This window comes from Copadichromis virginalis, linkage group LG12, assembly GCF_057382275.1.
Source record: "Copadichromis virginalis isolate Kocher_CV1m ecotype Utaka linkage group LG12, C_Virginalis_male_GT1.1, whole genome shotgun sequence".
Classification (NCBI taxonomy): domain Eukaryota; kingdom Metazoa; phylum Chordata; class Actinopteri; order Cichliformes; family Cichlidae; genus Copadichromis; species Copadichromis virginalis.
In genome coordinates this window covers 2,341,838-2,365,329 of record NC_140629.1, presented here as the reverse complement: position 1 = coordinate 2,365,329, position 23,492 = coordinate 2,341,838, and the positions used below count along the sequence as shown (strand labels likewise).

At 42.8% G+C, this 23,492-nt stretch overlaps 1 protein-coding gene across 2 annotated transcripts in view; it reads left to right on the top strand.

The window, feature by feature from the left end:
• LOC146696241 (whirlin-like) overlaps positions 1-23,492 on the top strand; it is a 63,279-nt gene that overhangs the window by 20,049 nt on the left and 19,738 nt on the right. For both annotated transcript variants that reach the window (XM_085474339.1, XM_085474338.1), the window contains exons 2-5: positions 6,278-6,454; positions 11,297-11,422; positions 19,497-19,771; positions 21,618-21,654. In XM_085474339.1, coding sequence (XP_085330465.1) covers positions 6,278-6,454; positions 11,297-11,422; positions 19,497-19,771; positions 21,618-21,654 — 615 coding nt within the window. The remainder of the gene's footprint in view (positions 1-6,277; positions 6,455-11,296; positions 11,423-19,496; positions 19,772-21,617; positions 21,655-23,492) is intronic.

Here is a 23,492-nt window from a genome sequence, read left to right as displayed (position 1 = left end):
ACTTCCTCCGCACTGCTTTTCAGGCCTTCACTTTTTATTTAATGTTTAGATGCGTTTTGAACCATCTGCCCAGTTCAGCTGCACAGCACAGCCAGCGATAACACACTCACCTTTGCCAAAAAGTTAATGTGTGCCAAAAATAATTTCAGATATTTCTTTGGGTTTTTTTTATTATCTCTAATGTCTTTGCTTATGTTTCCTGTGCCTGTACTCAAACAGACGAAGGGCTTAGCTTATATAAAGGTTATGAAGAAAATGAAGTTATGAAGGGGTTCGCTTATAAAAAAATTACCTGTTTTGCAAATATTTTTATAACCCGTTATTGCACCTACTTTTCTGTTCTGCATTATAGTCAATCCAGTAATTTTCGTCCATTTCAGATATTTGCATAGAACAGTTATCTTCTTCCCTCTTGCCCAGATCACTCATGAAAAATACATTTTTCACTTTTAAAAAGAACTCAACAAGGAAAACATACTGGGAGGGAGGACACAACCACACAGGAGAATGTGACAAAAAGCAAGGGAAGGCTGAGGCAATAGAGACATAAGATACAGGGAAGAACAGATACCAAAATAAAACGGGAAACTACTGACACTGAGATACAGACTAAGTTATGACAGCAGAGAGTAATCACAGGAACAAGCTTTAAGCACAAGATTAATAGAGGCTACTACACCAGGCAAGACTCCAAGTTCAGGTTGTGCAGGTATGCCCCTGAGACAATCCAGCACATAAAAACAAGGTGCAAGATGCTAGCAGGGAGTTACATGGAACTAAGTGACTAGCATAGTACAGGAACATCTCTGCCAAATATGGCCCACGGACTAACCTCTCGGGTGTTTGAGAATGACCGAGCCAAAATCCTGAGGGACTTCCAGATACAGACAGAAAACCTGCTAATGGTTAAACAACAGGATGTAGTGTTGGTGGACAAGCAGAGGACGAAGGCCGTAGCGACAGTTAGGTGATAGCAACATAAGGAAAAATGAACATTAGAAGAAACTGCAGGGGCTTAGAGAATACCTAGAGAAGATGTGGAATTTGAAGGCAACGGTGGTCCCTGTGGTACAAATCCAACCTGAAGGGCATATTTACTGTCAACATTTAATATTATCCCTTCAATTTCCAGCTTCAAACTCATGAGCCTTTTGGACACTCTCGTCACAATCCTGTTTATATCCTCTTTCTTCTACCAACACCATGGTAGAACAGCTTGAATCTGCCTCCAGTGCTCCTGGCCTTACCTCCCGTTTATCTGGTTTTACACAGTATATTTAGTTTTCTTCTCTCCATCATGTAAGCCAACCCTTTCCCTTTATCATAGTCATAGTTCCTATCATCAGGGACTTTAAATGTCCTTTCCCACTTAACAAACCTTCCTCTTCCTTTGTCTTCAGCCAGTGGTGGCACAGTTTCCACTGGCTGTTTTCCACTGGATCCTAATGGGAATATTAGCATGCTTGAAATAGTGTCCTTTCTCCTTTGGGCATTGATGTACTGCCCTGTTGACCTGGTCTCCTGCATGTCTATGAAAGTTTATAGAGAGGGTAAAAGGTCTTAGCGTTTGATCTTTTTAAGGGTCCACTGTGTTGCACAGCATACACTATATGGTTTAGGTTGTGCTTTGTCCTGGAGAGGAACGGGTTTCATCTGAGGGCTTTGCTGGTTCTGAACTTCACTGTGACACTTGGAGAAAATTCTCGAGTTTATCTTATAAAGTTATCACATAAGGGAAAACAAAGTTGTTCCTTTTGCCTCCCTGGTTAATTACTTTTTGTGTCAGAAACTAAAGTTTCTGAAAACATATTCTTTTTTTGCTTTAAGAATACTTAATTACTCATCTAGTCAAGTTGAAAAACTGTCGAAGAAGTAGGCGTATACTGTCAGTCTACAAGCAAGAGAACAGCTCCATGAACAGTTGATTGAAGGTAGTAGCATTTTTAGGACTAGCAGAACATTGCAAGCCATGAAACACCATATAACAGACAGACTGAAGCACCCATGGCTTACCTGTTATCGCACCTGAAAGAGACTAAAAGATCTTAACATCCAACCTTGTTGTTAAAAGTGGTACAGAGTGCTAAAACTGTCACGGTTCTGGGTCCGTTGGACCCAGTATTTTGAGTTTATTGTGTTTTGATTTAAGTTTGCATCAGGGATTGTGTTCTTGTTCTCTTGTCGTGTTATGGTAATGTTTATGTCTATTATTAGAGTTCCATGTTCTGTTTATCTGGGTTTAAGATGTGGGTTTAGTTTCATATGTCATTTCAAGTCTGTCTGTCTAGTCTGTGTCTTAGTAAAGTGTGTTTTGTTTCCTGTTTTATTGTGAAGGTCTGCGTCTCATGTGAGTGTGTTCAGTTTTACCTTTGTCTCGTCTTGTTGATTATTCCCAGCTGTGTCCACCACCTGTGTGTAATTCCCCTGTGGTTCTCTGTGTATTTAAGTCATGTCTTCAGTCATTGTTGTTGCTGGTCCGTCTGTGTATTCCACCCTGCGTCATCTGTGTATCTACCATGTCACATCCGTGTGCTCTCCCTGCTGTCCATCGTCATTCTCCTCTGCTCGTTCTCATTCAGGTTTGTGCTTTGTAGTTTAGTTGTTTCCCAGTATAGTTTAGTTCCAGCTCCATTTTCCGTTTGTATTTACTTTCATGTTCAATAAACCACCTTTACACCTTCACGACTGCCTGCACTTGGATCCTCCTTCATTTCCTCCACACGGCTCACCTCACTCGCCGTGACAAAAACAGAGTGCAGCATGTGCAAACACCAAGAAGCCACTAATCTAAAAGAATGTCTGACTTTAAAGTTATGATTTAATAAAATAAATTGCATTGATTATATTCTGATCAGCAGACACGGAGTTCTGAAGAGAAAGGGTCGAAGAAAGCATTTCTGTGCAACTGGATTAAAACCAAATTATGTGGACATGGATGTTCATGTAAGAATGAAGTGAGGACAAATCTGAAGATAAACTGCATGAGCTGAATGAAACATTAAGTGTATTCATATGTGATAGATTCTGTTCATCTGGACGTCTGGAGTTTCATCACTTATCGAAGTGACTTCTTCTTCTTCTTGGTGTTCGCTCTGTGTTGTAGCGTCCTGATGACGCCCAGTTTGTGCTCCAGTGGATGATGAGAGTCAAACCTTAAATCCTGACCTGTATGCGTAGGTTTACGGTACACGTCAGCTTTGTGTCATGGGGGGCAGGGCTATGGTTCCCCCCACTGTTATTACCTTTTTTTGCTATGGTCTGCCCCGTTAGTATAACAGTTTAACCTGTGTTGTGTTATTCAGTCATTTCTGTTAGTGTGAACATACTAATGCACAAGGAAAAAAAGAAAAATAATTCTCTGTAACTTATTTCAAAAAGGAAAGCTTTTATATAGCCCAGTCAGAGCAAATCAACAGTATAAATACCACATATCTCTCGCCTAGTTCAGTAAACACATCTGCAATCACGGGGAAGTGTGCTAACTTGATAGCTGTGCAGGTGACAAACATCAGCACCCTCCATCACCCACAGATGGTCGCTGCTGAATAGGCTGGCTGTTCACAGAGTCCTGTATCAAAACACATTAGTGGAAACTTGAATGAAGAGAAAAGGTGTGGTAAGAAAAGTTTCTGAGACAAAAAATTTACATGTTGGTTTGTTAAGAAGCTGATTCAGGAGCAGGTGACAGGTGAAGATGGTCCAGTTTGGTGGTACTATGGTGTTGGAAGCTGAGCTGTAGTCCACGAAGAGCATCCTCATGTAGATCTTCCTGTTCTCCAGATAGGTCAGCTCTCACTGAAGGATGATGGTCGTGGCATCCCCGTTTGCTCTGTAAGCAAACTGATGAGGGTCGTGGGAGGGGTTTAGACAGCCTCTGATATGCTGAGACACTATCTGCTCAAAACAATTCCTGGCTACAGACGTGAGGGCTACAGGTCTGTAGTTGAGGATGTCTATACCAGTCTGTATCAGCCTCAAACTGAGCAAAGAAGGTGTTGCACTCCTCTGTGAGTTTTAGGCTGCTGTCGGGGGTTGGGGGGCTTGGATGCCTCTCCACACCTGGTGGGGGTTGTTGTCTCTGAGGAAGCCCTCCTCAGGTTGGCTGTAGAGAGAACTGTCCCTCAGCCTGAAGGCTGAGTTATGTGTTCTGATCAGAACCAGGACTTTACTCGTCATCCAAGGTTTTCGTTTAAGAAAAACCTGGATGGTTTTAGTCACTGTCACATTCTCTACACAGCACTTAACGTAGAAGAGCACAGACTGAGTGAAAGTCTCCAGGTCAAGATGTTCAAAGATGGACCTGTCAGCTCAAACCAGTCCTGTAGCTGGAGCATCATCTGGTCATGTTTTAATTTGCTTGTAGGGGTTTGTTTCTTGAGGGGGTGGAGGCAGGGATGAGGAGTGGAGAGAGGTTGTAAGATTGTCCACAGTGGCAGAGGGATGTTGCACTGATGCTACTGTACACACAGTCCAGTGTCCTGTCCCCACTGGTAGGACACTTAAACATGCTGGTGGAATTTGGGGAGTACAGATTTCAAACATGGCTTATTAAAGTTCCCAGCAACAACATGGACGCCCAACAGGTCCCTCTCTGCTGTTCACTTATAATAAGTTGGAAGTGGTTGGGTGCTAACGTTAGCATTCGGACGAATGTAAACAATGGTAACTATGGTTAGTGTTAGCTCATGAGGTAGATAAAATCGCCTGCGCTGAATGGACATGGCCTGGTTTGGTTTCGCCGCTGGATTGGATAGACAGCTCTTCATCCTTGCTCTTGTTTCCTCTCCCTGCACTGTTTGCATCACTTGCTGAAATAACAAATGGAGCGCCCGGTCGGTCCAATCTGAAGTAAAGTCTAGGTTCAGGCAAAGGACGATGCCTGTTAGTTCCCGATGACTGAAAGTGATCAGTGCGTTGCAGGAGGATGCAACGAAAAGGCAGAAGAAACATAAAAAGTGCACAGTAGTTTGGAGCTGCAGGGGACTTTGAATTCAGCTCAGTTTTATATAAAGTTATATTGTTTATGATGGTTTGTTTTGTAATGTTTATGTTTCCAAATCACAACAACAGTTGCTTCCCAGTGTTTCTCCTTCACTCACCCCTTCATGTTTATATATCACTTTGAATGGAATCATTAGCTATTGTAAATCTCTATTATGAATCTCCGCTGTCTACGTCTCCTCACCTCCATCAGTCAGAGCAGATGGCTGCCTGGTTCTTCCTGTTAAGAGAGTTCATTGGTAACATTAAGTTCATGTAGACATGTAGTCCCATGTATACAGTTTTTAGTTGTGTAGGGTCCACAGTAGCAAAAAGTAGCAAAAATATATTGAATAAAATAGTAATAATGCAAACTTTTGTCTGTATTTGTGTTGTTGGTGCTCAGCCACTGAAAATACATGACTCAGAAAATACAAAAGATTTCATTGTAGTGAAGATAAACAGAGTGTTAAAACAAGGAAAACTGGCCATAAAAGCCATTATTTGTCCTTCATGTACATGCATGTTTTGTTCTTTAATGTTTTTGCTTCCATATTTGGTCTTGTCCCGTTTCCTGTTCAAACATATACATAGTTTAACCTCCATCAGACCAAGCGCTGTTGAAATATTCAAACAGCATCATGTTATTGTGTCTTTCACCTGCACACTGTGTATGAGAAGCTTGCCCTGTTTGCAAATGTGTTGTTCAGTTATACAAACTGTGTTCTTGCCCATGGAGTTTGAACTTCTTGTAGGTCTTATAAAAATGAACATTTAAATCCATTTTTTGGATCCATTTTTCTCCGTCTCTGGTCTCAGCTCCTGTCAGTTGTCGGTGTGTTTTAATGTCACCAAACAAAAGCTCATCTTGAACAGTCTGAACTTCTTCAACTGATGCTTCAAGGTCTCATTTGTCCTCTATCTGCCACTTTTTGTGTAATCTACAGTAAAACAAACAAACAACAAAAAGCTAACAGTATGGCATTGTTTACATACAAATCAAATAGCTGATTAGTCAGTTATCAATTTTCTTTCGTCTTACTTGACTCCAAATGTTTTCAGAGATGTCAAATTCCTTAAAATGTATTTTTCCGGTGACTAGTGGAATTGGACGGGTGAAATAAGAGCATACGGAGCCCTGATTAATCAGAGGCCAAACTTCTCTGTAATAAAATATTACATTCAGGGTCGCTGTTTATTGAGCGTCAAAATAACATGAAATAACACACATGTGAGGGTATAAAGTCTGCTGTTGCACGTTAATGGAATCTGCAACGTCACTGTCCTTGGAATACAGGTGCTAAAAGGATGCAAGACGCTGAACATGTCTGTGTGCTCCATGGGACCGACTCCTGGCGGCTACATCACCAATAATCTGTACAGCTGGGTGGACCCGCAGGGCCGGAGTGTCTCCCCGCCACCTGATAGCCAGGAAGACAGTCAAAGGCACGGGCACAGGATGGAAGAGCGAACGGTAAGAACAAAGTGGAATTGTGTATTGGTGGTGAAATATGGAGGACCAGCAGATTGAAGTATACAAACACTTGAGACTGTTGTCACTGGAAACAAAGATGTTGCGAGAGTTCTTTTAAAGCAGCTGTCAGATCCAGAACTATTTATCATCAAGGATTTATTACCAGGTTTTTGCAGTGGTCCTCCTCCTGCGTCTGACAGCAGCAGCTTGGGGCTGCAGTATATTCCTCTAAGGTCCTCATGACCTTTGCTGCCGACATTTTGAAAGACAGACTCATCCTAAAATAAAATCACCCAGCACAGGTCTTTCATCCAGTGACTGCTGGCAAAGAAAAGGTTTGCTCAAAATGACTCACCAAAAAATCAATCCTGTTACTTTGCATTGTAACTCTACATTGTCATTTGCTGTTCCCATAGTAGACCAAATTTGAGAGGATGTCACTTTTATATGAGTGTAATTATGTGCAAAGTCTGGAAAGAAAACCAGTGAAATTACTGAAAGATGTTAAATGTTTGTCAAAGCTCTCGCTTATAGAGAACACCATTGTTGAAGATGCTTTCTCGGGGAAAACAGACATTCATGTTTGAAAGTCTTTAAACTGAATCTTTCAGAACTCTGGTCTCTGCCGTCATGCAGTGTCTTCAGGTCTACACACATGCAGGCAACATGTGGGTGATGGCAGCATTGAAAATCAACTACGTATAGACAAATTATCCAAAAGTTCCTCAATCAGTATAAATATAAGAAAACGTAATAAATGAAAGGAGAAATAAATTACTTTATGTTGTTCACTTCATACTATGAGTAAAGATGTACATACTTGGACTAACCTTGGATTACATGATATTCAAAGTCTTACATTGGAGCCACAGAGTCACAAAGTTCAAATGTTGCTATTTTAAAGCATCCAGCCTGCAGCAGAGAGTGAAAGACGATCTCGTGTCTGAATTCAAAACAAATCTAAAGATGTATTGAGAGCACAAAGTAAACTCATCAGGTGAGTGTTTTCACAGTCAAGTTACTCATCCTGGTAATATGTGTAAGAACAACCTGTACTGTCACCAACTGTATTTATCCTGCAATATTACATTTATTACAGTAGATATCCAAGGCTGGATTTTTCTCAGCTATAAGGTCTAGCTCTAAGTCAGCTGGGATAGGCTCCAGTGCCCCCAGTGCCACCCTGAAAAGGATAACTGGAGGTGGATGGATGGATAAGGTGGAGGTCCATATCGCCTGGCAAGAAAATTTGTCAAGAAAGTTGCTTTGACAGCAGGCTGTCTACAGTCCTACTGATCATCAGAGACCAGCTCAAAATGGACAGGTTTCAGATTATGGTCTGTTTCCTTTTGATGAAGACCCTAGAAAAGGCCTTCGGTTGGAGTCTGGAAGGATCCTGGACTATTACATTCTCCACAATGGGAATTATTCGTGAATACAAGAAATGCAGAGACCACAGAAAAATAAAATGCTGGATGGAGCTTTTAACACCATCATGGTGAAAGACAGTAGAAGAGCTGTTTGTGATCATTTTGCTCCGTCCTCATGAGTGAGTGCACGCAGTGTCCTCACGAAGTGCAAGAGTGCACCTGCCACAGAAGCGAATCACCGCCCAAACACCAACTCATACCAGTGTGATGAAAAAGCTGCACTGCATTGGACAAACACTGGAAATGGACTCTCGGTGATGTAAGAGGCATCAGTAGAATTCAAACCTTTCAGAGAGTATCTGTCATTCAGTTTTCTTTGGTTTAAATCAGTGAGGATGAATAGAAATCACCTTCACATAGGGCTGTTCGATATAACGATATATATCGGATGACGATATAAAAACATCTATCGTTTCATTTTACGCTATCGTTTGTTTCGTGGTGTCGCAAAATAAACTGTTTACGGCAATATTTGTTCATGGTTCTGATGTCACTGTAGTGGTTATATTCATTTATTAAAGTTCTCTCTTTCTCTTATATTTAATATAACCACACTACGGACAGACAAGCGCCTGTTTTTATGCGTTGTCGTTAGCAACAACGACGGTAACACCATCGTGTGTCCGCTTGTTTATGTTCCACATAAACCTTTCACAATAAAGCTCAAGATCCTGTTGAGACTTTTCAAAATAGTCACTTGGATGAGTGACGAAACGTTTCTCCCACAAAACGCTACGTCCAGAAGAACAGAATCAACTTTTGGAGATTTACTTTCCTGGATGATTGCACGTGCATCAAGACTTTTCAAAATAAACTGAATCACGTGAAAGATTATTTACGGATGAGAAGTAAATAAGAGTAAAAAAGAGCCGCCAGGTGCTAAAAAATAAACCTTAGACTCAAACGTTAGAACAGGCTTTTCCCCGCAGCACGCTGTGTAATAAATACGGCTTATGTCTAAAAATGTATAGTTTCATGCATCTGTTAAAACGCTCGACTCCGGGTGAAGGATGCAGAGCTGGAAACACTTCAGGCAAGTCGAGCTGCCCGAGATTCACAGAATTTACAGGAAATGTTACATTGTTGTGATTTATATCGGGATATGAGATTTTGGTCATATCGCACAGCCCTACCTTCACAATTACTATGTAAGTAATTCAAATCAACACGTTGATATTCTTAAATAAAGTTGCTGGGGCAAAATATCAGTCACAAATCTCAAAAGTTTCTCTTCCCATCTTCATTTTTCCTCCATGGATAGATGACTCAAATAGTTTTGGATCAACACGGGTGCAAAAAAGAAAAAAGCAACTCTTTTTGTCCTGTAGTACTACAGACTGTCCAGTATTGGCGTCTTTAAGGAGTAATCTTTTGCCCTCCAGCAGCAGTATTAGTAGTAGCAGGAAGCACAGCAGTGCAGTGTGGCTGTGAGCTTTTTGTCACAAGTTTTGATGTTCAATTTGACCTGTTCAGCCTTTATACTAGAGATGGCACCATACCACTTTTTTATGTTTGATACCGATACTGTATATCAGATTGGTCCATCTCTACTATAACCCCACTTTTTATCTTGTGTCAGCTTGAATGGTCTCCCTTCCTTAGTGGCAGACTGTTGAATTGGGTGGTCTTTATGGTCTCTAAAATTATATTGGTTTGCAGAATAAACTGATCACTTACTATATGCCCAACCATTGTAATCTGAACACCGAATGAAAACAAAATCTAATACATAGACAAGACAGTTCACTCAGTGAATAGTTTGCTATTAGAGTAGACACAGATGAGTATGCAGACCAAGGGCTGTTTGTCCACCTCAGGTCACTGAGTTTCAGAGCTTCTGCTTCTCTGATGGAAGGATATTCAGATCAGTGTCTTTCCAGAAATAATGTTTAAATCCACTTTGGTTAACTGACTGAAATGAGATCAACTAGTTAAAAAACAACAACAACAACAGCATTTTCTAATGGATGGGTTGTAATGTATTACAAGTTAATTTGGTTATTGTGTCGTTAACGTTAATGTGTTCACAGTTGCTACTTAGTTAAATCAGAGATTCTCTCACAGTGCAGCATTTCAATTCCTGAATGAATCATTAATGGACTGCAAGGCTCCAAATGTTGTCACAACTATCTCACTTACCTACCTGTGATTGGCTGAGGGCATACAGCGGGTAGGCTAGTGTGTGTGTGTGTGTGTGTGTGTGTGTGTGTGTGTGTGTGTGTGTGTGTGTGTGTGTGTGTGTGTGTGTGTGTGTGTGTGTGTGTGTATGTGTGGCCTGTGGAATTCAAATAGAGACCCATTGCTGCATCATGTTGCACATATATGAAATCTATAAATGATGTTTTGATTGAATGATTACTGGTTTAAACATTGTAACAAGTGTGAAAGATGAATGGACTGGCATTTAAATAAAGCTTTTCTACCTAAGCACTCAAACTATCCACTGCCAGTAAATCAGGTATCTCACCAGCAGGGGGCAAAATGGAGGAAAGATAATGTCATCTGAATTATTTAATATAGTTTTAGCTTGTATTGAAATGATGGGTGGGAAAGTTGTTGTTTCTAATATTGCAGAGTCTGTACAACATTACGTGCTTGGAGGTGACTGCTGTGAATTGGTGCTATATATATTTTTGCTAAAACAAAAGAACACTTTTTAATCAAAGTAAAGCATGAAGTGAATTAAACTTCCAGGATAGTGACCCAGTCAGATCAGTAGCAGAGGGAACTGTTCACCAGTTTCAGCTGCTTTGGAGTTAATGAAATTAACAACAGGTGCACTACAGAGGCAACAGTGATACAACCTCAAAACCTGAAATAGTTTAGCAGGTTGCAGCCACTGACACTTTACCCACCTTTCTCTTTTCTGACTCTTTTTTTCGTGCTTGGTTAGGGTCAGTGTCCCTACTCCTAGTATGAGGTGATACCTGAACCCTACTGAACCTAAACCATCCTTGTGCAAGGAACAACAGCATGAGGATCGCCCTGCAGGATGACCTCTCGCAGGCCACTGGTGTGAATAACTCTTACCAATCAGAAACAGAATCCATGGTAAATGATAATTGGACTGATTCTTTTATAGCGCTTTTCTACTCTCCCGGAGTACTCAAAGCACTCTATACAACATGCCTGGTTCCCATCAGTCCAGTGAACAAATCCTTACTTTTAGCCAAATAAAGATCTTAACTCTGCGATTACTGTTTGGGTTTTGTCTGCCTTTGAGTCCTCCATTCAGCTTTGATGGCCACGGCTCATAAAGGCTGACCACAGCTGTTCATGTGTTGATTCCAAGGAAAGAACGTTTCTTTAAACTCTGTTTATTATTCTGACTATTCTGCCTCCAAACTTTTCTTCTGTAAGTCTTTGTTTACTAACAACACAGATTGATCTGAATACCCTGTCTTTCCTAAAGGTGAACCTGAACATGGAAGGAGGTCGATCTCTGGGTCTAATGATCAGGGGTGGTGCTGAGTATGGACTGGGCATATACATTACTGGAGTGGACCCTGGATCTGCTGCAGACATTGGTGGACTAAAGGTAGCCTGTCTCATCTGTCCTTCAGAGCATTGCTGTATTACACCACAACACAATACAAACCCACACTGCACTCCCACTACTGCAGGTATATAAAAATCAAGCGCCGAGCCTTTCAGTCTGCTTTACAAACATCTGTGAAAGAGTTTAGTGAATGTGATGCAGTAAGATGGTGTCTGTAAACTCCCTCTGTAAGCAGTGGGATCAGTATCATCTCTGAATGTTATGTTAGTGGTAACTGTTCATTCACTGCTGGGCCCGCGTCCTCATTTGAGGAGCTTGTAGAACTGGGGGAACATGTATAGATGAGAACCGAAAGGAGCATGTTTGGAGGCGTGGTCCCGCTCCTGAGATTCAGGTCCTTTATCTTCAAATATGTGAGCTACAGAAATGTGCCGTAATTTGTTGGTAGTTAAAGCAGCAAGCCGTCTGCCCCTTTCCTTACCTACTCTTTCTACTCCACCTTCTACTCCTTAGAAATTATACACTAAATATCATACACACACACACACACACACACATATATATATACACGCCCCAGGCGTTCGATTCCTGCCTGGGGCGTCTGTATCCAGTAAGGGTCCTAAGGCTAGACCCCCTATGCTAAGCAAGCGAGACAGATAAGCATGAAGGCATGCCAGCTCGGACGTCGCCCGGATCAACAAGGTCCGCGTCAGGTGTTGAGGAACCAGGGCACCCTGACGAGAAGTGGGCTACTGGAACAAGAAGGCATCGGTGGGCAAGAGACGAAAACAGGGCATTGTTGGAATGCTACTACGCAAGTAACCCCGGCGGAAGGGGCTACATGAATAGGATGAGGGACCTATGGATTCTTCGATACCCAACATCCACAATGACGGCGAAACAACTAGTAGCTCAGTGTTCCAACATTCGAAAGAAGGGACTGCTCTCACAGCTAGAGATTGACGAGGTACAACACAAATGCTACGGCAAGGGGGAGCCAAGAATACCAGAGGCGCAAAACACCAGCTACTGGCAGACCAAGCAGTCAGCCGAGACTGCAGGACCAGACTGGCAAAATGGGAGATGCCCCCAAGGGTGGTGGAGAATGACCGAGCTAAGATCCTGTGGGACTTCCAGATACAGACGGACAAAATGGTGGTGGCTAACCAACCGGACATAGTGGTGGTAGACAAACAGAAGAAGACGGCCGTAGTGATCGATGTAGCGGTTCCGAATGACAGCAATATCAGGAAGAAGGAACACGAGAAGCTGGAGAAATACCAAGGGCTCAGAGAAGAGCTCGAGAGGATGTGGAGGGTGAAGGTAACGGTGGTCCCCGTGGTAATCGGAGCACTAGGTGCGGTGACTCCCAAGCTAGGCGAGTGGCTCCAGCAGATCCCGGGAACAACATCGGAGATCTCTGTCCAGAAGAGCGCAGTCCTGGGAACAGCTAAGATACTGCGCAGGACCCTCAAGCTCGGGTCCTCTGGTAGAGGACCCGAGCTTGAAGGATAAACCGCCCGCAGGGGCGAGATGGGAATTTTATTTTTATATATATGTTCCAGGTCGCTGTGTGCTTTCAGGTCAGTCTTCTGACTCAGGCCTTTTCAACCTGCCTGAGGGGAGGAGAACAGAAACTGCTTCCTGCCTGTGAACAACATGGCTTTCTTGATGTTGTCACACCACGTCTGACTTGGAGATAAAAATAAAGCAGCATTCTAGATTACGTGTTGAAATAATTGGGACAGCTAAAAACAAGAGAAAAAGCCAAATTTAAAACTTTTCAAAGAAGCATGGTGGGAGATATTGCTGCACTACTTTAACAGAGAGATAAAGAGCTATTTTTGGGACTGGCATACTTTACACACTATGAAAAAAAGTGTTAAAGCCACAACAACAGAGAAGATGTTGATAAAGGTATGAAGAAGCTCCGTCCTCACTGTCGAGATAAGGCTCATTCATTGATACTCTGCAGTGATTCATTGATTGTGTAATAAGCTGCTAGTGTGTGTGGATCTGTGTGTGTCTGCTGTGCTGGTCACGCAGCAGCCGACTGCGTGATCCTGCAGTTATAGTGGGATCAGCAGCTGGACCAAGAGGCTGGATTATGGCGCTGGCACAGCTGGCAGCCTTAACCCAATTTCCCTCAGGATGAATAAAGTATGATCAATCAATCAATCAATCAATCAATCAATCAATCAATCAATCAATCAATCAATCAATCAATCGATAACCTTTCCTTCCTCCTCTTTGTGCATCCATCCTTCGTCCCTGTCAGAAATTGTTTTTGCAGTTAATAAGATGGAGGCTTGGCTAGTGAACTGGATCACATGGCATATACAGCTAGTGGCCACCAGAGGCAGCGTAGCCTCAGATACTGTTTAAACTTGTGGTTTTCAGACTAGCAGAGTCGTCATCACAGCTCCATATGAAAGGACCTGGCTCATTTATATGTGTGTATATGTGTATTTACATGTGTGACCGATTGTGTCGCCTGTTCGTTATTTTACATATGCATTAGAAAGTGATAGAAATCTACTTAACCTTTGTATGGTGGTCTGTGAGACCCATGCCAAGTGGAGGCCGCTGCCCCTTTAGGCAGTATATACCATCAAAACCTGCAAAATATGGTATAAAGATATTTACACTTGATTATAACTGATTTTATTTTATTTTTTCTAACATTTTATTAAAAAAATGAGAAGCACATTAATTCATAAATGTGATCGAACAAAGGTGAAGGGAAAAATTAACCATGTTTTCTGTTCTCATGGCTTGTAATTGGGATGAAGTAAACATCTGTTGAGTAATTTAACATAAAATTGTTTGATAGTGTTAATTGGAAAGCCAAAACTCTAGCGGGTCCACCAGACCCATGAACACCGGCTGAGTAACAAAAACACCACACAAGGGTTAAATTCATTCAGTTAGAGTCACTTTTCTAACCCTGGAAAAGAAATATTAAAAGACAATTCAAAATGTAAGTATTTGTATTGTTAAATAAATGAACAGTTTTTATAATTTCAAATTTGCATCAGAATAATGAAACATAAAGTTTTCTAGTCTCTTTGCTCAAACTCAGCATCTAATGCCGTGACTTCATCTTCACCCTTTGTCCTGCAGGAGGTCTGATTGTGTTTGTGGATACACAGAATAACTGGCAGTATATGGACAGAAGTACATGTTGCAAAGCTGTTGTTGGTATTTGTTTTGTTTCGCTTCCAGTACAGACACAGTGTATATGTCACTGTGGGTGCCTAACATCACTCAGTGAATATTAGGTGTAAATTCAAACCATTAGCAACTGTTGGACAGTCACACAGTGCTTCTCTGTAACGTTTTGCCAGCTCATTCAACAGTGATGGAAACTATTAGTGATTTGAATTCTGGCTCTTTTAAGAGAGCTGCTTCTTATGGCTCAGTGAGTCGGCTCTGTTGGCTCCCAAGCAGCTCTTCAGATCAATTTATTACAAAGGATTTAAGCCATTCGATCCCTATACAACCGTTGCAAGAGCTTGGTTCGCATTGCCGGCAATAAGTCGGACTCGTTCCCGGTGGGTGATGGGCTCCGCCAGGGCTGCCCTTTGTCTCCGGTTCTGTTCATAATTTTTATGAACAGGATTTCTAGGCGCAGCCAAGTGGCGGAGGGCTTTCGCTTTGGTGGCCTCAGAATCTCATCTCTGATTTTTGCGGATGATGTGGTTCTGTTGGCTTCATCGGGTGAGGGCCTCCAGCTCGCACTGGAACGGTTTGCGGCCGAGTGTGAAGCAGCGGGAATGAGGATCAGCACCTCCAAATCTGAGGCCATGGTTCTCAGCCGGAAAAGGGTGGAGTGCCCACTCCGGGTCGGGGATGAGTTCCTGCCCCAAGTGGAGGAGTTCAAGTATCTCGGGGTCTTGTTCGCGAGTGATGGGAGAAGGGAGCCGGAGATCGACAGACGGATTGGGGCTGCAGCTGCAGTAATGCGGACGCTGCACCGGTCCGTCGTGGTGAAGAGGGAGCTGAGTGTAAAAGCGAAGCTCTCAATTTACTGGTCGATCTACGTCCCTACCCTCATCTATGGCCACGAGCTGTGGGTAGTGACCGAAAGAACGAGATCGCGGATACAAGCGGCAGAAATGAGCTTCCTCCGAAGGGTGGCTGGCCTCTCCCTTAGAGATAGGGTGAGAAGTTCGGCCATCCGGGAGGGGCTCAGAGTAGAGCAGCTGCTGCTCCACATCGAAAGGAGCCAGCTGAGGTGGTTCGGGCATCTGACAAGGATGCCCCCTGGGCGCCTCCTGGGTGAGGTGTTCCAGGCATGTCCCACCGGGAGGAGGCCCCGGGGCAGACCCAGGACACGCTGGAGAGATTATATCTCTCGGCTGGCCTGGGAACGCCTTGGTATTCCCCCGGATAAGCTGGAGGAGGTGGCTGGGGAGAGGGAGGTCTGGGCCTCTTTGCTTAGGCTGCTGCCCCCGCGACCCGGCCCCGGACAAAGCGGATGAAGATGGATGGATTTAAGTAAATGTTTGTATAAAATAAACGACTAATGTACAAACCACATATTATAACGAACGTTATTATTTCTATGAGTTATGACACTAAACATGGAACAGAGTGCTGGGAAAAAGAAATAGTACAAAACAAAGACCCATCTCAAAGTGACAAAAGATTCAGTCTCTGATTGTATCTTTAATATTTATACGCTTTTAACTATTTACAGTAAAACAGAATCACATTACAAAATATGCATTTAAATCTGTAAAACAAATAAAACAGCAGGTAACAGATTTAGCTTTTAGTGACGATTGGCATTAAGAAAAGCCGTGCGCCTCAGCTTTGAGGGGTTAATCGTGGTTCTTCTCTGTTTTAAAGGAGATAAAACAGAGGGGACTGATACCACGCACAGTCTTCATGTCAGTGTAAGACGTGGATGGATTGTAGCCTTGGGCTCAGCGGGTCAGTGGAATAGAAGCTCCTCACGCGTTGCATCAGCTGAGGGATTCCTTCTCTTAGTGTCTCCAGTTGAACCTCCAAATATTAGAAGCTTGTGACTCCTCTTGCTCCTCTGTTGCCTCCTCTCCTCCTGGCAGTGGAGTTGGCTGGCTGTATTTTACTGTTGCTGCAGTTATTCTCAGAAAACTTTCATCAGCTGCTCTGTTTTCATTAAAGGTCGCGTTTTTTCCCCTTTCTTGGGTCAAGCATGGTGGTTGTTGTTATATTCTCTTAAAACTTATTTCCACTCATGTCTGCTCTGCCTTTCATAGCAATGATGCAATAATAACAATAATAAAACATTTGTACACCTGTCTGCACTGCTGTGTTCAAATGGCTCCAAACAGTGCATGGCTGCAGTGTCTCCCAAAGATCATCAGTGCATTCATAACAGCCAGCGCAGAGATGAGTGGATCCATGTTTGAGAATATGAAACGTTGAGTTCCTGCTTGTAATACACTCCTGTTTGAGTGACTGAGGCATGCCCATGTGTCGTTCCCCTGTGACTGCTGTGCTCCCACAGTGGGCTTCATCACCGTCAGAACGTCTCTTACAAAAAGATGAAGGATGTACAAGTAACGCAGGATGTTTGTTGCTTAAGGTATCGTGTTAGCTGCATTGTCAGTACCACTGCACTGTTTTCCTCAGCCCACTCTGCCATTTTGAGCAGCAGCTCTGCTAAGTTCCCAGAAATGTGTCTCTCACTGGACTCAAAACAGTCCACAGGACACGACACCAAGTGGGATGTAACTGACATGAGTGTTGGTTCAGGATGTCCAACACTCAGCTGCAGGGAAGCTGATGTGGCTTTTCTAACTCTGTCATGCAGTGAAGTATGTTCCCAGTTATACAGGCTCGGGATCATTTTACTGTTCCATCCTGTGAGGCTGTGGGAGTGTGTGGGTGCTGCTCTCTCTCAGTCTGCACCTGCTCAGCCCTCATATGTTATGTAGGTTAGGGGAGAACTGTGTGGTGTGGGTTGTCTGTCTCTTTGTCCTTGCACTGCTGTCCAGGGAGGGGAGGTCCTGTGGTGTGACGCTCCGTGCTGCAGTTTGGGGTTGTTGTTGCCTTAGTGTGGGCTTGTGGGCCTCATCAGCAGTGAGGGTGGCAGTAGTAGGCCGCAGGCCTGTATTTGTTCTTGTTGTTTGTTCTTTCTTCTGCCTCACTGCAAAAACTCAAAATCTTACCAAGTATATTTCTCTAATTTCTAGTCAAACATATCTCACCACACTTAAAATAAGACAGAGTCAGCTACATAGTAACATTTCACTGACATATATGAGCTTGTTTTTAGACGGTGCATCTTGGATCTGGAGAATTTTCACTTGTTCCATTGGCAGATTTTTTCACTTAATACAAGATATTTTTGCTTGACATGAGTAAAAAAAATCTGCCATTACTTCTATAATAGACTGTAATTCATTATTATCAGGATCTTGCTGACCTTATAGCACCATATCACCCCATTAGAGCACTTCACTCTCACACTCCAGGCTGACTTGTTGTTCCTAAGATCAGGCTTCAAACTTTCCTTTTTGCTAAAGCATATAGTTAGGGCTGGACCAGGTGACCCTGAATCCTCCCTTAGTTATGCTGCAATAGGTGTAGGCTGCTGGGGGATTCCCATGATGCACTGGGTGTTTCTTCTTCACTCACTATGTGTTAATAATAATAATAATGGATTGGATTTATATAGCGCTTTTCAAGGCACCCAAAGCGCTTTACAATGCCACTATTCATTCACTCTCACATTCACACACTGGTGGAGGCAGCTACAGTTGTAGCCACAGCTGCCCTGGGGCAGACTGGCAGAAGCCAGGCTGCCATATCGCGCTATCGGCCCCTCTGACCAACACCAGTAGGCGGTAGGGTGAAGTGTCTTGCCCAAGGAATCAGGACAGAGAGCCCGGGGATCGAAATTCGCCCATAGATAGAGTCCTCTCTGCGCTGAATCATTTCTTATTATTAATCAGAGACACACTGTGGCTCTCTTCCACAGCATGTCTTTGATCCTGTCTTCTTCCCCTCAGAGGGGGTCATATGATTGTTGGGTTTTCTCTGTATGTATTATTGTAGGGTCGACCTTACAATATAAAGCGCCTTGAGGCGACTGTTGTTGTGATTTGGTGCTGTGTAAATAAAACTGAATTGAATTGAAAAAATAGTCAGAATCACACAGCGATGTCCACATGGTGGTACATACATGTGTTGTGTTTTGTTTTTGCTGCTGTTACACACAAATTTCCCCTTGTTTATTCTATTCTATAAAATATATTCATTGTGTTAGTTTGTACTAGCAAAGTACCCACTAGGCCTATACTATCGTGGGTCCTAAATGATGGAATAATTTGCGCGTGCACGTTAGAGAGCCCTCTCCACTTTTAAATCGCGTCTTAAAACCCATTTTTATTTGTTGGCTTTTAACCTCAGTGAGACTTAGTTTCTCTTGTAATGAAATTAGTTATTTAATTAATTATTTTACTTTTTCTTTTCTTTTGCTTTTATTTATATCTTCCATCCATCTATTCGCTTCCGCTTATCCTTTTCAGGGTCTGGAGCCTATCCCAGCTGTCATAGGGCGAGGGGCGGGGTACATCCTGGACAGGTCGCCAGTCTGTCGCAGGGCCAACATTATTTATATCTTATGTACTTTTATTATATAGTTCCTATGTACAGCACTTTGTGTCAGCTGTGGTTGTTTTGAAGTGCTTTATAAATGAAGGTGATGATGATGAAGAACAGAGAACTTTGTTTCAGATGCCTTTTGCCAAACCTTTTACTGACAGGTGGGCAGATGGCCACCTCTATGAAGACTCCTGAGGGTCCCAGCTTTGTTCCATTTATGGACGTCTGTGAATGCTTCTCTACATGCCTTTTGTTTTTTGAAGAAATTTGCAAGAATTTCAGGCAAATTTCTTCACTTTGTAATTATGGCAAAAATGTTACACACATTATGTTGTGTGTAGAAAATTTGAGGTGAAAAATGAATTACATTTATTTTGGGTTGTAAAATGACAAAATGTGGAACAGGTGAAGCGCTGTGAATACTTCCCAGATGCAGGCGTGTAGGAACTATGTACAGAAGGTGTTATGAGACATAGATAAGCATGTAGTGCATAACCAAAGTTCTCTGTTGCAGGTGGGTGATCAGATATTGGAAGTCAACGGTCAGAGCTTTGTGACCATCTCCCACGATGAGGCGGTTCATATCCTAAAAACAGGGTACAACTTGCTGATGAACGTGAGGGATGTTGCCCGTCTACCTCACGCATGCACAGTGGTGGATGAGCCCAAATGTATCAGCGGTTGGGGAATAATCGAGTCCAGTGCGCCTGCTAACCCCAGTTCTGTCCCCAACACCACTATCAGCAGTGGCATCCATGGTAGTGGCAGTTCCAGTAACTGTTGTACAAGGTAAGTATATGAGAGCGATTGAGAATGATTATTAGAAATGTGAATACTTGTCCCTGTGTGGAATTAGAGTGTTTTTAATTGATAACCAGTTTGTTCTTATTTCATCATCTGAATAGTTCCTTTTAATTGTACTGAGCGCTGGTTTGTGTTAGCGTGTTTGTTTATCCACCTCGAGGAAGCAGCAGCCAAAACACTTCTTCTGTTGATACATTTATTTACAAGGCCTTGACTGATTATAAAGCATCATGTACGTGGATCCCGTTTGTTCAGAAAACCACATGCTGTAAAACAGCTGCAGTCAAGCGAGTACCCTGCTTAGCAGAATACAAAGTTTTATATGAGAATGTGCGTCTGTCTGATTTGTTCAAACTGATGAGGAGAAAGCGTAGTTTACGCTTAATTCTCCCTTCACTGGTCCCAACCCAGCCTAATGTTGTTGTAGTGACCATGAAGGCAACCCTGGCTGAGATACTGCATATTATTTTGTCTCACGTGGTCCTCATTACCCACCTTATCATAGGACTTAATGCCCCTCCACCTTGAAGCTTCTACACCAGCGGTCCCCAACCCCCGGGCCTCGGACCGGTACTGGTCGGTGAGTCGTTTGGTGCCGGGCCGCGAGAGTTGAGGCTCAGGTGTGAAATGTCTGGTTTTCAGGGGTTTTATCGGTTGTCAGCGTTATTTTGTTATCGTTTTTATCGTTTACTCGGTTTTCCTGGGTCTTTTCACGTGTGTTATGAATAAATCTTCTTTTTTTCGGTACCGGTACTAGTTTTATTTTGTTGTATTTATCCGCAACACCTTAAAGGCCGGTCCTTGAAAATATTGTCGGGCATAAACCGGTCTGTGGCGCAAAAAAGGTTGGAGACCGCTGCTCTACACTATCGCCATTTCTAATTAAACTGACAACTAACTTCTTAAGCTGTTATTCACTGTAATGCCTAATATTAGTAACATCACAACCTGCTCCCAGCAGGTAACTACTGTAAAATCTATACAATGTTAAAAATCATGAATGAGCCTTGAGAAATGGAAAGGTTGATTTACCCTTGAAAGTATATATTCCAGCTATGGCGGTGCCACAAACCATACTCCTAATGCCAGGCCCAGGTTTACACGACTGTGGCAAAGTCATGTAACCCTACAAAACTGGATACACACAACATTTGTATGTATCCAGTATAAAATCTTTGCCAAATCAGACATGAGGTGAGATTTCCTAACAGATCAGTCAGATGGAAACTGTGCTGCTGATGGCTGAAGACACAGGAACAGGGTGCACGCAGCTAGAAAGAAGAAAAGGCAGAAGTGTGGAGGTGATTGTGGGGACTTTTTACCCAATTAACTTGATTAATTGGGCTTTTTTGTACCAATGGCTAATACTTTTCATGCAATAGTAATATGTCACAGTTTGAACATTATGTGTAAAAACATTTAAAAACGTGTGTTACATGTTCTGATGGGGTTAGATTTGCAAATCATTGCATATTTACATTTTCCACAGTGTTCCAATTTTTATGAATTTGGGGTGGTAATAGATGTGACGAGACATTTTTAGTTCATATGTGGTTAACATATGGAAGTGCATGTAACCCAAACCACAAACCAACCTGAGCTCTCACTATAGTTCTTCATGGGAAAACATGAGGAAGTGCATCGTCACGACAGAGAAGAAGATTACGGAGACTCTCAGCTCGTCACTTCATGATGATGTTGTTGATGTTGTGGTTTTTAACAAGTTGACTGTGTTGGTCTCAGTCCAATTATAAGCATAACTAATCATTTGTGTGTTTACTTTTTAAATATGCTAAGCATTGTTTGTTGTTTGTTGTGTTCTTTCTATCAGACCGTCTTCAGCCAGAGCTACACCTGTATTAGGAAAGGTAAGAATGGCAGCTTTGCATTACTGCCTATTGTAAACACGGTCTACCTGAAATTGTACACTGCTTCACTGAAGCATTGCGTACGCATACATCCTATTTCTCCATCCAAACAAGGAAAACAGCACACTGGAAATGCTACCGAAATTTCAAGATGTCCCAGCCAGAAGTAGAAAGATCACAACAATGTTTTTCATATTCTCTAAGGTCTTTTGTTTCACTCATTTATGAATCTGTAAAAGTATTTTACTGCAAAAGTGGTTAAATGAACATGAACTGTAGAAAACCTGTCTTAAATTAAAAACAAACAAACTGCAGAATAAAGCCAAGCCAAATAGAACAAATACAACTGAGCTTGTATAATTTCATAATTGAAGCTCTGATTCATCCCGAGTTGAGTGTGACAGTCGAAGATTTTGCTGGAACTTCCTGGACACACCAACCAGGGTTTGTTGGAACAGTCTTGCTGTTCTGTTCACTCATCAGGAAGTTTGATCTCAGGCTCATCTTTCCAGAACATGTTATTGATTATATTATCATCTCACAGTTTAGTGGTGTGAAGCAGTGTGCTTCACTCACTGAAACTGAGTCCCTACTGTATTAACTGGAGCTGCTTTGCCATTGCCAATATGGCTGCGTCTAACCGTCACTCGATTTCAAACAAGTCATTTCATCCATTCTTCAGGAACTCTTTAGAAATTCCTTCACTTCCTGACACCTGGCAGAGCCCCCATTGCACAATGAAGAGGTCCAAGTCAGCTAACCCACAGAGCCACCAAGTGCCCAAGTCCCATGGGAGGGGGGACAACAACTAGTCGGGAGCAGCATAGAGGGAGTCCCCCCATACTCAATAACAGTGTCCTAGAGGGACCAAGGCTCAATGAGCTCCAGATGCAGAATCAGAATCGAATTTATTGGCTGGTTCTTGAGAGGTGCAGGTCCTGGATGGAGGGCAGGGGGGCGCCTATATTCTTTTCTGCTGCCCGTACAGTCCACTGCAGTCTGCTCCTGTCCTGTTCACTGGCTGCTCCATACCAGACTGTGATGGAGGAGCACAGGACAGACTCAATGACTGCAGTGTAGAGCTGGATCAGCAGCTCCTGTGGAAGACTGTACCTCCCCAGTTGTCTCAGGAAGTACATCCTCTGCTGGGTCTTTCTGAGGTCCTGGGAGATGGTGGTACCCAGGAACCTGAAGATCTCCACAGTCGACACAGGGCTGTCTGATATATTTTGAGAGGGGGCAGTGTTGAGGGATGTCTCCTGAAGTCCACTGTCATCTCTACAGTCTTAAGCATGTTCAGCTCCAGGTTGTGCTGACTGCACCAGAGTACCAGCCGCTCAACTTCCTGTCGATATGCAGACTCCTCACCATCCTCATAGAGTTGTTTTAGTTATGAATGTGAGCCTAATGCTGATGTGGACCATTCCTTCATTAGTTTGTTTTATGTCCTAAGGAAGTGAAATAAAATGCTCCTAAGTTTCATACCATGAAATAGTTATGCAGTGGGCCCATGTATTCAAAACCATTTACTGTTAGATTATCAGTATTACCAAAATGTTTGGAGGTTTCTCTGTTTCATGTTGCTAGTGCTGGTCCATTTGAACCTGAAGCTCCGGCGCATGTGTCAAAAAAACATCACACCACTTCAGAAGCACTGTGGTCTGGTTCATCTAGCCAGATTCACATGATCAGGGACAAAGCTTCATTCAGTATGTCACTGATTCAGTACCTGATTCAATGTTTATAAGGAAGTGAATCATTGGCAGGATTTGTGGTGTAGTGTGAGAAAGAGAGGAAGGCCTTGCATGGCTTGTTCTTGGGGAGGGGTTTAAGCTTTA